Source organism: Corvus hawaiiensis, chromosome 3, assembly GCF_020740725.1.
Source record: "Corvus hawaiiensis isolate bCorHaw1 chromosome 3, bCorHaw1.pri.cur, whole genome shotgun sequence".
Classification (NCBI taxonomy): Eukaryota; Metazoa; Chordata; class Aves; order Passeriformes; family Corvidae; genus Corvus; species Corvus hawaiiensis.
In genome coordinates, this window is record NC_063215.1 from 51,677,215 (window position 1) to 51,693,776 (window position 16,562).

At 39.8% G+C, this 16,562-nt stretch overlaps 1 protein-coding gene across 8 annotated transcripts in view; it reads right to left on the bottom strand.

The window, feature by feature from the left end:
• FAM184A (family with sequence similarity 184 member A) overlaps nt 1-10,292 on the bottom strand; it is a 75,944-nt gene extending 65,652 nt beyond the window's left edge. For 4 of the 8 annotated variants that reach the window (XM_048297588.1, XM_048297583.1, XM_048297585.1 and 1 more), the window contains exon 1: nt 9,858-10,290. In XM_048297588.1, coding sequence (XP_048153545.1) covers nt 9,858-10,025 — 168 coding nt within the window. In that variant the 5' untranslated portion in view covers nt 10,026-10,290. Of the gene's footprint in view, nt 1-9,857 lie in introns of all 8 variants that reach the window. The other 4 variants (XM_048297584.1, XM_048297587.1, XM_048297589.1 and 1 more) reach the window with 3 other exon arrangements.
• Between the last annotated feature and the right edge of the window lie 6,270 nt (nt 10,293-16,562).

A 16,562-nucleotide genomic window follows, 5' to 3' on the forward strand; every position in this document is an offset into this window, starting at 1 on the left:
CTCCAGCAACAAACACCCCGCCCTTCCCCCAACAATCTGGTATTTGAAATCTACTTTATTCTAGAGTATCAACTCACAGCTATGGAAAAGAACACAAACCAACAGAAGCTAAACTTGCTTCAGGCTCTTCACTTGTTCAGAACATACCTCCTAAAACAGTGTCTGCCCAAAACGATAAGAATTACGATCTCATGCATTAGATATTTGGAGGCAAAACAGAATATACCTAATACACCAAATTGCCATATATACCTTTTCAATCCACAGTGTGGACCATTCACAAGGTGTGAAACAGAGCACAGAAATAAAGGAAGACAAGACAAAAATCAAGAAATAAAGGAAGACAAGACAAAAATGGGAATAGAAATAATGACCACAGAACACTTCCAGGTCAGCTCAAAGAATACGTAAACTGAGCTTTATGTCGAAGTCCAGTCTCAGCATAAAGCAAAGGGACATTAGCTTTTAAAAGAAAAAAACAGAGGGGGGGTTGGGGAGAGGACTGGCTGAATTTTATGGCACATAACTCTAAGCTAACACTATAATGTTAGACAATATATGGAAAGCTAGTGAACAACCCAGACAAAATAATGGATCCGAAATTTCAAATAAATTTCTACCATTCTGTGTCACAACACATAAAATACTTTAATAAATGAGCTATGTTGACAAGACAGGTTAATGTTGAGAAGACACATAGATGTTCAAGGTGTTTTGCCTTTTTTTTTTTAGATATAAACATATAAGTTGATTACTTATTACAACCAGCTACAATAAACTTTAAGTGTGAAACCTACACTTACAATTACATAAAGCAGTTAAATTTAAAAAATCAAGTATTTTCCCTAATCCTTATTAAAGAAATAATTTCCCATTATCTTCATTTGTCAAATTTTAAAAGGACAAAGACAGTCATAGAAGATTACTGAAATACATTTTAGTACAACCCATCCAAACACATCAGCATCCACACTGCAACATACTAGATCTGAGAAGGCAGTGTCAGACAACCTTTACTAAAAGTTATAGCTTTCAATCATGTTGTGAGCAAAACCACTGTTCTAATAAAAAATCTTTGGATTATAGCACACCTGTTTTCTGAACACATTACAATTCAGGTTTATAGAAATTAAATTTCAGGAAACTGGCTGGAAAGATTCTCATAAAAATTAAAATAGAAAACTATTACTTCTCATATTCACCTCATACTACTTCTTGTAGCTATAAGGTTGTCTTTCATTTAATGGCAGCATCTTGAAGAAGGACTTCATGAACTTTTTAACATTAGCTATTTTTAAAAGCTGTCATTTTGATACTAGTCAAGTGACAACCTCAGCAAAAGGTTTTTCTCCTTCCTCCTCCTAGCCTTCTAGATTCAGTTAGAAGAGCCTGGCTAAGGAAACAGAACCAGGTAATATGCATTAAGTAGGACAAGATGGTGAATAGCTTTAGACTGTTTTGTTTCTCCTGGTTATTTTTGGAATGCAATGCCTTTGGTTACTGGTATGACATCAGTCATTAGAAGAATACACAGATGCCTGGCTTACTACTGCCAAACTTGTATCAGCCAAGAGACATATACATCTGATTTCATAATGTTATGTTGAGATTTGCTGGGTTTATTTAGCAGCAAGCCAGCAAACAGTTAGAAAAAGTTAGTGACTATTTTAAGGTAATGCCCTCCTCCTCAATACAGTTCAAAGGAGAATGAAGCTTCAATGGAGAACTGGAAGGGTGGAAAACAGTAGTATCACTGAGAAAATTACTGTTTTTATTAAAGCCAAAGCCTGATTTCAGAGAATGAGTTACTGAAGTAATTTAAGTGCTTAGAAGCTACCCAAGGATAAAAGTTGCTGTACCAAAACAATGACTTAGGACAAATAACACTTCTATGCATGTATTAGATGCAGTCCACCTCTAATTGTACTTCTAGACGTTAAAATATAAAGTATGTGTAACCAAGAGGTTGCATGACAATACAGAAATATCCAAACATGCAAAGCAATGCTGTTGCCAAATACAATTTTACTGTGTTTGAAGAAAGTACAAAACCACAATGTTTAATATTAAACTGCAATCTGACTTCTTCTAAAGAAGTGCTAAGGCTGTCAATTTGAAACAAATTCTTTGCACATTCATATTTCAAATAACAACAACAACAAAAAAAACACCACCAAAAACCCACCAGACTGTCTTCTGCTGATCCATTTTTGTATGACTTGTCAAATCAAAACTCCTTACGGGATTGAGTACTTCAGAGTGCTCTGCCCATACTAATTTACAGTGTATGAAGTAATTAATCTATAAATACCTTGTAGAGTTACAGAGTTCAACTACTGATTTCCTTTTTCAAATATACATAAAAGACTCTCCAGTTTACAACTTTTACATCTGAAGGAAAGCATTTCAGTATTGTGTTCTTAACTCTGAACTGACACTTTCATCTAAAAAGAAAACGGCAAAAGCCTTCTTTCATAATGCAGTACTTAGCTGAAAACAGTAACAACAACAGAACCCAAAAGCACTAAATATTCAAAATATTTCTTTTTTTCTTTTTGTAAGGTTTATATTGTCCTATATAAAAAGCAGCTAAAGGTTGGCAGATTTTAAACTTCATGGGTGTTGCAGTATCAGGTTTCATTTATGTCCTGAATGTTCTTTCTTCTTTAGTTTTTAAATTTTGACACGTTGTTAACATTGAAGTTTGTAGTAAAATCCATGTCTTTCAAGTTTTTCTTTAAATATCCTTAATGTGTTGATGTGCCGGATTTAACAGCCGAAGTACAGACCAGAGCAATAACATCTCAGTTTTCCAGCTCCTTGTAACTCTATATTATTTCATTATAGCAGTGAATAATAAACAAGAGGATGCATATAGAATCTTAGAGTCACTAGGTTGAAAAAGATCTTTAAGATCATCAAGTCCAACTGTAATCCTAACACTTGCAGGTCGACCACTAAACTATGTCCCCAGCTGCCACGTCATGTTATTTATCCTCTCCCACAATTTATTTATCTCTTCATTTTTATTATTCTTTTGGATGGTTGTAAAATGAGGAGAAAAAAAAACCCAAATCAAAATAAAGCTGATATATGCACAAGTGTATTAAAGAGGCATTTTAGACTAGTAACATATGTGAATGTGTGATCAGTTTTTCAACATCACACTTTCAGTTACACATGCATATGGGAAATATCTTTTACACATGCATATAGGAAATATCTTTAGAACACTAAGTTATCAGTGGCCTCAGAAGAACTCTGAGTTACCAGTCAACCACTAAAACTATGTGGGTGGAGAGCAAAGGAATTAATTTGAATATTTTTTTAATATTAAAAATATTTCGTTCTTGTCCTCCTTCCTTCTTTTGATGTCTTGTGATAAAAGACTGTAAAGTCATTGACCTAATTCACACATCACAACACTGAGCTGTAAAATATACCCATATCAGGCCAACATAGAACCCCTGCAGTCTCACCTTATAGGTTTGCAATGATAATGAAGGGAAGAACCATCTGAGAGATATATGGTCCTTATTAACTAAACCACCAAATTCTGTAATTTTTGTCCTACAAAACACGGAAGCTAAGAAAGACCTCTTCAGGTCTAAACTAGAAGCCACAGCTGCTTTAAAGCAGTTTGTAGTGCATCACCTAGGAAGTATTCAGATAAAGACAATAATTGATGATTTTACTGAAGTTCTGAAGAAGATATGGAGAGTCTGAAAGCTCTAGTTACTTCTTCTGAACTATACCAGATAGTATTAAAGACATGACATTTTTACCCAGTTCCATCTTTCTCCTTATACCATCATGGGTACAGGAAACTTCTCTTCTGTGAATACCCCTTGCTAAGACCATAATTACTGCAGAATAAGGACACGGTTGGAACACCACATGGAAAGAGTCTGACAGGGAAGACTGAGAGACTACACTAGCATGATTAAAAAAAGAAAAATCTTGAGATAGTTAGACACAATATTTCTGGAGCAAGTTTCTCATTTCCTACCTAAGAAGTCTCTCCCTTCTTAGAGGACTTACTTCAGCTATCTTTGGAATAATTAACACAAAACAAAATTAAATATCTCCAGAGAAATGTAAATTAATTGAATATCTAATATTACATTTTCAGATCTTCTAGTCCTTGCTACTATTTTTAATGTAGTAACATAATATCTATTCACACATTACCAGTCAGAATAATATGAAAAATACTGACATTAAAATATGTACTTAAATCACACCCGCCTCAAAATTTCAGCTCTTTTCATGCAGTCCTAGAACTGTTACAAATACTGGCCTACTGCCAGCGTTAACACACATTGGAGAGATGACATAAGGCTGCTTAAAAAGCTAAATCTCAAGTTTTGTAGAAACTGTTAATGGCATCAACTACAACATGATGACAGCTAACATCAAAACAGTTCTACAGGGATTTTTACATTCTCATGTCTTCCCTGGTTTTAAGGGCTCTGTTTTTAAAGTTTTCTTATAATTTTATGCACAATGAACTTTCTGCAAGAGGTTTAGTTGTTTTGTTTCCTGAGGCAGAATATTTCCAAATAAAAGCTGACAAAGTTTCACTGGAAACATTTTGTTAAGAATCATTAATATAAGTTAAACCTTAAAGCTCTTCCTTCCACAGAACTGCATTCTGTGATAGCTGAGGGACACCTTTAACCATCCCAGAAAAAGAGTACATACAATAAAAACCATAAGCATCTGAATTAAAGATCATCAAATTTGCTCTTCAGTCTTTGAAATAAATTTACTATCTACATCCCCTAGAAACTGACTGGATTAACAACAACATTAATGTCTACTGTCTAAGTACTTCTCTCTAACACAGGAAGACAGAAGGAAAATAAACGAATTTTTTTTTTTTAAGTAGTTTCCCAAATACAGACAAGAAGCTGTTGGAAGAATTAAGAACAGAAGTCAGGTCTCAGGAGTCTCATATTCTAGTTTCTTGTTTACTCAAGGATGATGTGTCTCGGTTAACTTTGTTAATGTAGTCTTTGAACTGAGTTTTCTGGAACCTTTCCAGAACTGAACCATCAAGCTCTAAGTATGTACCAAGGAAAAACATTAGTGTTTTATACAGTTTCTTTTTATTAAATAGACAAAAATGCTAACTGTAGGGTAGAGATCATCTTCATGGCACTTACAGACTCTTCTTCCAGAATCATACAGTACTTTGGGTTGGAAAGGACCATAAAGGTCCGCCAATTCCAACCCCCCTGCCATGGGCAGGGATACCTTCCACTGCACGAGTTTGTTCAAAATTTCATCCAGCCTGGCCTCAAACATTTCCAGGGATGGGGCATCCACAGCTTCTCTGGGCAACCTGGTCTAGTGCATCATCACCCTCTCAGTAAAGAATTTTTTCCTAGTATCTAATCTAAATCTATCCTCTTTCAGTTTAAAGCAAATCCCCCTTGTTTTATCACTACATGACCTTGTCCAAAGTCCCTCTCCAGCTCTCTTGCAGCCCCCCTTTAGGTACTGGAAGGTGCTGTAAGGTCTCCCCAGCACCTTCTCTTCTCCAGGCTGAACAAGCCCAGCTCTCTCAGCCTGTCTTTATAGCAGATGTGCTCCAGCCCTCTGATCATCTTTGTGGCCTCCTCTGGACTTGCTCCATAGCCCTCTGATCATCTTCTGAGCTCTTCTCTGGACTTGCTCCAGCAGGTCCATATCTTTTGTGTGCGGGGGACCCCAGAGCTGGACACGGCACCCAGGTGGGGTCTCAGGAGAGTAAAGCAGAGACGGAGAATCAGCTCCCTTGACCTGTTGGTCACATTCCCTTGACGCAGCCTTGGATACTATGTTGGTTTTCTGGGCTGTAAGAGCACATTGCCAGGTTATATTTTCTCATCAATCAACACTAGCAGGTGTTTCTTTCTCATCAGAGCTGGTCCAGTTAATGCAAAATTTCTGCAACAAATATCATACAGCCAAACCAATACTGAAGATTCTCATTTTATAATCCCAGCACAAATCATGCAGCTATTCTGTAGAAGTCAAAGATTTATGTTGATGTCACAAAACTTGCACAACAGACTTTACAGACACACTTAGGATATGGATTTCTCAATCAAAAATGCTCAAACTACAAACTACATCAGAAAGAAAGAAAGAAGAAACAAAACAAAAAAAAAGCAACACCCCAACAAATCCAGAATGATAAACAAGCCACTTGAACTCTTGTGGGACTCGTGAAAACTAATGCCATTCTCTCCTACTGATGTAAGCATAGCAGCACCTTGCTTTTTGTTTCTATTCCAGTTGTCTTATGCAAACTAATTAAATATATATGCATATTTTCATCTGCAGCAGGCATAATTCAACACTGCATTAGCACTCCTGCATGCAGTAGTACAAACACATCTATGCAATCTCATAATCGCAGTTTATTTCTTGTTGGCTTTAATCTTTGTGTCAGATGCTACTTTACCCCAAACTGGCACACAGATCTTCTGAAACACCGGAAAATAAGGAGCTTATACTGAAGAGGAAGGCCTAAAATTGCTTCAGTTACAAACTACCACAGTCTTTGAACATAGCATGAAGTATCATCTTGGTTTTTTTAGACCTGCATTTCTAACCATTTGTTTTAACTTCCCCTGTGAATTAAGCATATTAAAGTTAAATCAAGCAAGTCTTTCTCTCCCACCCAAAAGTAAAAATATAGTTAAGCACTTCAGAAGTGTTTTGCTTAGTGAAAAGGATTCATACCTTATTTCGCCTCACTCTGAATTACTGGTTAAATCTGGTTATTAAACAAATTTCACGTTTTACTTTGTGTTTCTGTATTGTTTTGACTAAAACATCGGATTCTCTTTAAGTAATGCAAAAACATAACTGAGGAATCCTAATTTTGGAATTTTACATTTAATTCATGAGTGACCCTCATCTTCTGTGGGGAAAGCATTTTCTTCTGCTCCTACTCACAGCTCATAATACACACTGCACAAGGATAGGCAAAAATAAACTATGGAGTCACATTTCTTTTGTCAGAAGACAGAAGTTGTCTGGATAACTCAACTGTGTGCATTACTTTGACAATGAATATTTAGATTTCCTTTCACCCCATTATAATGGTGGGTTTGTTTTGACCTGATGAAGTGCCTTCTGCTCTAAACCCAAAGGGAGAGTTAACACATCTTCAAGACACTCTTAGAGAAGAGCTGGAACAAAAATTAAATAAATGGGGACAACAGTTGAAAGATGTGAGAAGTATCTTATATATAAGACATTAAGCAACTTGAAAAGCACAATTAAGAAGTAGTACTCCTAACAATAAATTCCTAGACTACTGAAGAAGAATTCTATGCACATCTGCTGGCAAGCATTTGAAAAAGCTAGAACAGCAGAATTTGGTCAACAGACCTTAACAGAAATATTGTAAAATCTTTTTGCAACAACTTACTTCAAGGAATCTTCTGCAAAGTGAAGTTAATTCTTCTGTGAGAGTTAAGTCTCAATTAGGGAAATAAAGTTTTTTATGTTTATATTTTCCCCCTTAGCCTGACTCCTTTCTCAAGGATTAACTTCTGCAGCCAGTTATCAAATCAGGCTTCAGATTCTAGAGCAGATTAGAAAGTTTAGATCATACTTTACCCAGAAGTTTCTATAATTCTTTTAAGCCTCCCTTCCTGAAAGGTCAAGTAATAAACAGAAATGTAGGACCTGAGCCCTCTAGCTACAGAACAGTCAAAATGTGCACCTCTACCTCAATGAAATTCATTTTATGTAATACCTTTAATCTTAATCCTAATTGTTAAAATCTTAATTTTATTGCTGAAATAGGTGCAAGAGACGTATTTTTATATACACCCTGGTTTACATTTAAAAATACTATTATTCACTCCAGACCTTCACTCAATAGAAAGATCAACTGATTTTCCAAGCTTTCTCCCTAAAACTTGAAAACAGAACACACAAACTAAAACACTGCCAGAAGTCACTGGCAAACATACAAGACTCCAGTCCTGCAAAAGTCTAATTCACTTGTAAACTCCTTGTACAAGCACATAGTTTGCAATTATTTTAAATACACAGCAGAAAACAACTCAGCTTTTATTTTCACTAATCTGAAATCTTTGTCAGGACAGACTTGTACACAATATATAGAATTTTAGATGAACCCTACTATGGATCATAAAAAAAAATGAAAAAAAAAAGGTATTTACTTTCACTCTCTTTACATTTTCCAGCACATGAGTTCAAAATATTTCAGCACCATGCATTTAAATCCATAATTAACTCACATCCACCTCAAGATATCTGACGCATAATAAGTGAGAGTGCACATGGTACATGGCCAGTGATGTGGAACTCATGGGTAACACACAAATGACTTCACATCAGAATTGGAATGCTGTTCCTGAAATAAACTATAAACTGCTGGGTAATTTCCTAGAGAAAGTAAGGGAAATATATCAAAGGCACACACACAAATGTAAGTTGTTCTTCTTTGACTTTACATATTCACCCAGGCCTTACAGTAAGCCTAAAACACATTTAAGGTCTCCAGGTGCTTTTTACACCTTTTAGGGAGCACAAATCTGTAGTAACATCTTTAATGTTTTAATTCATTATTTGTCTGCACATGGAGCAAAACCAAGGAGATTCTTCATCTTACTATAGTCCAACTTTTCTCTTTATGCAATTAGTGTTCCACTGATGTTAACATCAAAAGAAACTGGACTTTGAATTCAAGGACAAGATACCCCTCAGCCATCAGCTTTCCAAAATATTAAGGTGCACAGTGTGCCACGATAAGTACTATTTTTAACTGGTCAATGGTGCATCAACTGTACATAAATATGAACTGTCTCCACTGTGAGACTGCCAGCAGTCTTCCTTCTCTTCACTCTTAGTTCCAATGAAATGTCACCTTCATCCATTTTAGCATACATGTTAAGAATACTGGCAGTTCCCACAGTGCTTTAAAAATACCTTTAAACGTTCCAGCTATTAAATTCCTGACAAAAATTACTTCTGCTTTCTCTTTAATAAAAATAATCTGCTTCTCATTTCGTCAATAATGTTATTTGCCTACATCTTGAGCATCACACAAGAGAGATTACAGCACCAAAGCAATGTCTTAAGTTTTTCTAAGTAAATCACAGCTACAGCCACATCTGAAACATTGGGCCTACCTGCCTTAGCAATAGGCTTTGAAAACACCTCCTAGCTTGACTCCAGCCTCTCACAAAGATACAATGTATTCTCCAGGCTAGGGATGACATAATGAAAACTGTTCAACCAGCAATAGCAGACGAGAAATTTTCTTCACCCTCACCATCTAAGGCATTTAAGCTATTACCAGACACCTTAAATAACAGCACTTCAGCAAGGGGAAGGCAAGCATCACTTGAATTTCTCCGTTTAAAGAGACTCGGAGAAGGGCTTAGAGCTAGAAGAGGAGCTACAATTTCCACAGAATGAATAACCAGCACCAGCCCAGCAGCCAGGGATCCGTTCCCGCACACCAGGATACCTGGCTGTGCCAGGCGGGATTCGGACACAACTAGCGGGGGCCGGTACTGCGGCAGCTCCCGCGAGCGGCTCCTCTCCAGCCCCGCGGCTCCCGGAACGCCGGAGCTCTCCCCGCGGGACCACGGCGCGCTCCTGCCCGCGGCGACCGGGTGATGCTCCCGGGGACCGAGGGCGCTCCAGGCTCGGCCTCCGGGGTACAAATCCGGCCGCATCCCACCCGGATTTGCCATCAGCCCCGATAGTCTGTCCCTCTCCAGGCCCATCGCTGCCCGCATAAAGGCAAGGAGCGAAGGGAAACAGAGCGGAGGAGGAAGACACCGAAGGCGGCGGAGGACCTGACGCGCCTCCCTCACCTTCGTCAGCTGGGCGATCTTCTTGCTCATTTTGAAGTGCAGGTCCGGGCTGTGCTCGGCGCCCAGCCCCGCCTGTGCCGAGCCCGAGCCGAGTTTTCCCGCGCCGGGCGCGGAGCCGCCGCCGTAGCCGTGCTGCGGCTGCTGCCAGCCCATGCCCGGGGTCGCCATCTTCACCGCCCGGCTCCCGCCGCCGCTCGGGCTCCGCTGCCGCCTGCCTTACCGGGAATCGAGCCCAGCGCCCCGGCCGCGATCCACTGCCCGAGGCGGCTCCTCTCGCCCCGGGTGCTTCCTTCGGCCGCCGCCCCCGCCGGGCTGCGGCGTCAAAGCTCTCGGGGACGCTGCGAGAAGGCGCGCCAGCCTTTCCTCTCCTGGCCGCGCTGCCCGGCCCGTCCTGCCCGGCGCCGGGCGGGGGAGGCCGGTGGGGTGGGCCGCGGGCGCTGCGCGGTTGCCGGGGCCGCCGCCGCGCTGTTTACGCCGCGCGGCCCCGCGTCACTCGCCGGCCCCGCCCGCGCGCTCCCCGCCCGCGGCCGCGCGCGCCGCCCAGCGAGCGGGGCGCGCGCCGGGCTCCCCCCGCCCGCCCCCGTCCCGGGAGCCGGGAGCCGGGAGCCGGCCCTTCTGCGGGAGGGGGCGGAGAGAGCCCCTCGGCCGCGGGGGCCTGGGCACGGCGCGGGGCAGGGTCGGGGCTCACTCAGCGCTCCCCCTCCGCGGCCGGGCTCGGGCCGTGTGCGCCAAGCGCCCAAGGCTTCTCCTCGTGGGAAGCCCTGAGCGTGTGGCGGAGGACGCCCAGGGCAGGGCACTACGGTGCGGGGTATGCGAGTGGATGGAGCGGGTGGGGTGCTGCTGGTCCCCGGGCTTGTACCGGTGTGAGCGCAGGACGTGCCGTCCTCTCGCAGCAGGAGGTGGCGCGGGCAAGGAGCGACTCGAAATTGGAGTAGGTAGCCCGGGACTGCACGGTTAGCTCGGGTTTTGAGGGAAGTGAGGGGTTGGCCTCTTCTCCCAGGCAATTAGCGATAGGACGAGAGGATGTAGTCTTAAGCTGTTCCAGGGGAGGTTTAGGATGGACATTAGAAGGAATTTCTTCCCAAAAAGAGTGATAGATGTTGGAATGGAATGTCCAGGGAGGTAGAGGAGTCACCATCCCTGGAGGTGTTTAAGAAAAGACTGAGTGTGGCACTGAGTGCCATGGTCTGGTTCACAAGGTGGTGTTCACTCATAGGTTGGACCCGATGATCTCAAAGGGGTTTTTTTTCCAACTAAATTGATTCTGTGATGAAACGCTCACAAATGCTGGGGTGACCCGGCCAACGAGTCATCCAGCTGAGCCGGCCGGTCTCCCCTGTGCCACAGCCGCTGCCTCTGCAGCGCTCAGCCGCGGGCTGAGGGGCATGGAACGAGCGTCCCCGCCAGAGGGGATTCACGGCTGGACTTAGCGTGACCCTTAGGGTGGGTTTGACTGCTCTCTTTTTCAGTTCCCATCCTGTGCAACTTCTGAGAACTGCCACCCTCTTTAAGAATTTAACATCTCCTTGCTAGGCTCTGGCCTTGTGAGAATATATATATATATGTATATATGTATTAATGTGGTTGGACACATCTGATTCCCTGATTAACAGCCTCTGCACTCTTCTTTTACAGAGTCCTTGGTACTCTCTGTTGAGTAGTTTATCTTTTCACTGCTATTTTTCTGCTCTAAAAATCTCTTTGCCTGCATTCAGAGGTATCAGAGGCAAACCACAGAAACACACAGCTGTGGTTTTCAGCAATGTTATGGAGGAAAGCATCACTTAAACTTTACAAATCATAGAAGTAGGTGGAATAGTAATGTATAAGAAGAGATCCAAATTACAGAGCAATGTGCCTCACTTGCTGATAGAGATTCATGCTTATATAGTATGATAAATAACCAACTAAACCTGAACTGCCAGTGCAAACCTGAGGTCATTGGGCAAATGAGTTTCTTTGATGCATACACTGGTCACTGTCCAGAAGGCACAATTAGATGTTGCTACTTTTGTACAGATTGATTGTGAGAGTACAAGAGAAATACTTGCATCGAGTTCTGCAATTTAAATGCATCAACACACTAGAAAGGGGTTCAAAAAGGTCAGAGGTTCTGGGAAAAGTCTCGTATAATGAAAGAAATAATTAACCCAAACTATTTTGAATAACAAGGAGACTAAGAAATAATTTAATCCCAGTTTTAAGTAGCTATGTCACTCAGCTCAGACTCAGAATTTGCATTGTCCAGGAAATAATGACACTGATTTTTACTTTTTTTCCCTTCTGAAGTGGCCCATTCTGGCAACGGAGAACAAAGGACAGATGGTGCCTACCCAGGCAGTGATTCATACAGATGAAATACAAGGGGAAGAAAGAATATTAGGAGCATCTGTTTCAAATCTGTGTCCATAGATTACATCCATGAATAGCACATACTGTTAATTCAGTTTTATCAAATTAAAAAATAATTCAGTGCCAGAAGAGACTGTGATTTTTCATGTCTAGGAAGGTGAAACTACGAATTAAAGCAGTAGACTGGATTGCAGAGGCTTGGTTACAGGTAATAGCTGTGTCTGTCTGAGTGTATGACATTAAGCAAACTTCTTAATTCTCGTGTAAAAAGACACATTCTTTAATGTACCTAAAAATGCCCCAACATGAAGGAATGGCTGGCTCAATTTATTAGTGCTCCTAGAAATCTCAAGAGTTACAGAATATTTTAATTTTAATCTCCACATTTTAAATATTTGGGATAGATTTATTTTTCAAATAAATTAGAGCACTTTGGATTTATTAACATTTCCTCTGAGACAAAAAGCCTTACTGTTTTATTTTCCAGTTTCTTCTAAGAAACCACTTTTGCTGTGGTTCATATTGGCCCCAAATCATTGTTTTGAAGCATTTCGAAGTGACTTATATATGCCATGCTTATATATGTTTGAGAGAACAGTCAAATGCATTCAATTTTTGTCTTCTACTGAGATGCAAAACACTAAGTTTTGTCTAGGTGCTATTAAATTAAAAAAACACAGTGATTAAATATTCGTTGTTAATATTTCATGTGCCATTTAGTAGTAGTTAACTTATTCAGATTTTTTCAAACTTCTCTTTACAGATTTTGTACCCTTAGAGCTCAGATGGTGACTGCTAAGCTCTTTTCCTTTCAGGTCTGCACATGTAGGATAGAGCCTGTTTTCTTTAAGGTTGCTGCTGAAAAGGAACTTAATGCAGCAGCACAGTCAGGATCCTAGTGGGTTTTTCCTTGGTGGGACTTCATGTCTCATCAGTACAGTAGGATCTGTAGGTCTGAAGGTCTGCCAGGGCTTGGGCAGAGGCAAATGAGGAGACGGCACTCAGGGTTTGCTGAAGGGTGCAAAAAGTGATGGAACAAGGCAGGGCTCCTGATGCGGATCATTGCTCCGAAAGCTGCACGGTGAAACCTGTGGTGTCTCTGTCACCTGGGGGTTACGTAAGTGAGATACAATTTGTATCTATCCAGTGTCTCCATGGGATTAGGAGCGCTATGTAGCAGTGCTCTTGGTATATGTATGTGGAACATTTTTTATGAATTTAAAAATATGGTCAGTAAATATATGCTTTAAGAATGCAATTTTTTATACATTTGCTATTGGTATATAGCAGCATGTGGGTAGGATTTCTTACTTTTGCTTTCTCTGATGTAAAATCAACAACACTGCCTATGTGGAACTCTACCTGTGCCTTTTTTTTTTTTTGTATTCTATTGCCTACCTATTTGTATGCATATTTTCAGTTCAAATGTTCTGGTATGTGTGTAATGTTTTCTAAAATTATGAAATACCCATCACTGAGGTTTGCAAAACCAGGAAAACACTTCATTTACATTCAATCTGCTGGAAATATTATGGATTACAGATTTCTATGTGCACAAACCCTCCTTTATTTACCTCATCACAGCTCTGACTAAGATAAATGTGTGCAATCACTGCATGCCTTATTTCCAAGCCATAGGCACAAAACTCCCTCTCTGATCCTTTATAGGCAGCAAGTGTTACAAGGGCTAAGCTTGCATTGTGATCATGTCTTTTGACAACTCTGAAGATGTCAGGAAGTCGGCAGCTTTTTCTGAAAGGACAGCTAATGAGAAATTTGACCTACTAGTCTTTGCAGGTTTGTACTATTTAATTTGTAAGCCCGCAGCTACAACTCTGGACAGAATTTTCATTTTTTTGCACATGTGTATGAACAAAGTAACTAAATACTTAAAAATACTTAAATATAGGAACTAGTTACCTAAAATACTGAAATTCTTAAAAAACTCTCTTTGTTTCTACCAGAATTCTAACTAATCATTTATTATATACATACCTTAAGTTTATATGCAGGTTTAATTAGTTTCATATAGTAAGACTTCACCATTTAAAAGATACTATAAACGATTCAAAATAACATCACAGCTTAAAGATATCTGTCATTCCTGCTTTAATTTTCTCATCCAAACAAACCTGGTGGAATATAATAACTGAATAAGCCCATGATGTCCTACTTTAACATAAAAACCTCATTGCTAAGGCTGAGGTTAATCTAGGATGCTGAGGTTTCTGTGTAAGAAATCATGCAAAACCATTTTGTTTTGAAAGTGTACAAGTAACAAAGGCTTATTCTGTTAGCTATAGATGATTATATACAGGGGCATATTTCCACGTCCGTAAAGGATCAGAGTACCCAAAATTGTCTCACTATGGTCGCATATACAGTCATGTAGGATACATTTGGGGAGGAGAAGAACCAAACAAAAATAAAAACGAAATATCCTAATAGCTTTGAAATAATCTCATGACCTTTTAATTTGTGGGCTAGCAAGACTGTGATTTATGAAAGGTAAACAATCAGATCAACATTTCAGGATACTTCATCTGAGTAGTGCAGTCATTACGTTCTTGCCTCTGTGTATGCAGGTAAGCTTTCAGTCAATGTGACCCAGTGATACAGGGTGACAAACACAGGTTTATGACTACCTGGTAGATCTTTGGTTTTTACATCTTTTTGGTTTTGTAATTTTATGGCTCTACACTGACTTGGCCTTCAAAGCTTAGAAGACTAGACCCCTGCAAATTTGAACTAATAAATATATGAAACCTGGCATAAATTGAATTCTTCAGATAAGAAAGCAGAGAATGGCGAACACATATCTGATACAGATAAAGTTGTTGTCTTTATTATTTTGGTCATCTAGGAAATTGTTAGTGTGAGGAAAATAATTTAGGTTACCAAATCCTAAAAGGAATGATGTCATCTCATGGATGTGTCCAAACTGGAACTACTGTCAAGATATGATGAAGGAGAGGGTATTTTGCCTGCAACTTGAGAACAAACATATTTGAAAGATTGGGGTTTTTTGCTGATTCTTTGGGAAAAAAAATTCCATATACTGTAAAGATGTGCACTGGAACACAGAAAGATTCCCATGAGCAACTATCTCCAGATATTTCTCTCTTTCTTTAAATCCACTTATATCTTTTCTTGCACAGTATTTTTATCCTCACACGGAGGATATATCCTCACATGCAGTTGGAGGCATATGGCTTTTTATTAGAAAAATTAACAATAATCCACTCTTTTGCATCAACTGGTTTTAATCAGTAAAGACATTTATATTATTTTAATTTCAAGCAGAAAAGAGTAGTTAAGGATGGAAAAGTTGAAGAAGACCAATAAGAAAAGTATAAGGCTCTATCTTCCTTCTGATACAGCTCTCTTTTCAAATATTTCACTCATAAGTTAACTTTGTTTTTAAGCTTGTGCCCACATTTTTTTCAGCAAAGAAGTTTTATTTTAATGAAAATAAACAAAAATTACAGAGAAAACACAGATTTTTTAATAGAAAAAGCAAAAAAAACCCCAAAGCGGGAGAAGAAGCAGGAACAAAACTGATGCTTTGGGAAAAATATCTCACTGCTTACACCTGACTGTCCTTTAGAGAGAGAAGTCACATGAAGGAAGTGTTGGTTGAATCCTTCAATGCTTTTCTGGAAGTTGCTGAGATACAGCTGAGTAAAAGACACTTCAAGAGTCTATCTAGTGTAAAATATTTTTTCTCTTGTTTCAGGAAAGATCTCACACATTTGTGTTGTCTTCAGCTGCACAGATGGGGAAGACTGGATGATTCCTCGGTTAAGTATGAATCCTACTGTTTCTGTTAGTTCTCATAACTTTTTCTTTGTCATGTACTATTTCAGTCTAGTTGCTTTCTAGTTTATCAGAGCAGGAAAGCATTTGCCAACATCAAGAAAGCAGCCACACACATAAAAAACCAACTCTCTTGCTTTTCCCATTAAAATACACACCTAAACCTACCAGTGCTCAGCACTGGACAGAAAATTAATGTGACAACTGGTCCTTACTAAGCCAGAAAATTCATGTAAATGTTAATAGTACATGTACAGAATATTTTGTGCCATCCATGTGCACCAGGATGCAGCATGTAGCCCAATGGAACGTCTCAGTAACAGGCTTTTAGTAATGAGTCACTTCATTTCCGGCTTAGAGGCAGTATTTTGGCTGACAAAATATACTTTTTGAAGTAAGACTTCTGACTCTAAATAATGTTTCATTTTGCCTTTTCTGAAGGTTTTTGGGTTTGTTTTTTAAGACATGGTGCACATTTGGTTTAAGTTGTCGATGAAGTCCTTCAATAGGACATGATGGTCCTTGTTAGTCTTCTAT